We start from the raw sequence: 765 nt of genomic DNA, 5'->3' as shown, positions 1-765 counted from the left end.
CAGGGACACTTCCCAACAGACCAGGTTGCTCAAAGCCCCATCCAGCCTGGCCTTGAACCCCTCCAGGGATGGGGCAGCCACAGCTTCTCTGGGCAACCTGGGCAGTGTCTCACCACCCTGAGAGGAATTAATCTCTTCTTGGTATCTAATCTAAATCTCCCTTCTTTCAGTTTGAAGCGATTAGCCTTTGTCCCATCCCTGCATTCCCTGGTAACAAGTCCCTCTCCAGCCTTCTCGTAGGCCTCCCCCTTCAGATTAATTCAGGTTAATGTCCGCCCTGCGCTACATCAGCCCTGAGGGTTCATCTCCAGAGCGCTGCAGGAGCCAGGCCTCCGCCTTCACAGCTGCAAAATTGAGCGGCTGTTGCTGAAGTAATCACCGCCCTCGGTTAGCGGCCTCTCCCCGCCTTTCCCTCCCGCTTCGCCCCGATCTCCCCCTGGGGAGGCTACGACGGTTCCCAGTCCCTCCCGCCATGAGGGGCCAACCCCACCCCCAGAACTACATTTCCCAGCGGGCAACGCGCGGGGAGAGGGGAGGGCGGAAGCGGATGTGACGCCATGCCCGCGCGGCACGCGGCGGTGCCGGGGGGCTGCGCCGAGCGGGCCGCGCCATGGCGGCGGATGGCCGCGGGGGGCGGGAGCTGCTCGCCCTCATCCACCAGCACCTCCTCCGCGCCGGCTACGCCCGGGCGGCCCGCGAACTGCAGGCGCAGATCGGGCAGGTAACGGGCAGCGAGGCCCGGGCGGGGCGGGAGGCGGCGGGGGC

At 65.8% G+C, this 765-nt stretch overlaps 1 protein-coding gene across 3 annotated transcripts in view; it reads left to right on the top strand.

Annotated features, from left to right (window-relative positions):
• Positions 1 to 573: 573 nt before the first annotated feature.
• The window catches only part of TCOF1 (Treacher Collins-Franceschetti syndrome 1), a 22,578-nt gene continuing 22,386 nt past the window's right edge, over positions 574 to 765 (top strand). For all 3 annotated transcript variants that reach the window (XM_014948146.1, XM_014948145.1, XM_014948144.1), the window contains exon 1: positions 574 to 721. In XM_014948146.1, the coding sequence (XP_014803632.1) occupies positions 611 to 721 (111 nt within the window). In that variant the 5' untranslated portion in view covers positions 574 to 610. The remainder of the gene's footprint in view (positions 722 to 765) is intronic.

This window comes from Calidris pugnax, unplaced genomic scaffold (assembly GCF_001431845.1).
Source record: "Calidris pugnax isolate Ruff unplaced genomic scaffold, ASM143184v1 scaffold27, whole genome shotgun sequence".
NCBI classification, from domain to species: Eukaryota; Metazoa; Chordata; class Aves; order Charadriiformes; family Scolopacidae; genus Calidris; species Calidris pugnax.
The sequence above is the reverse complement of the archived record's forward strand: the minus strand, read 5'-3'. Positions and strand labels throughout refer to the sequence as shown.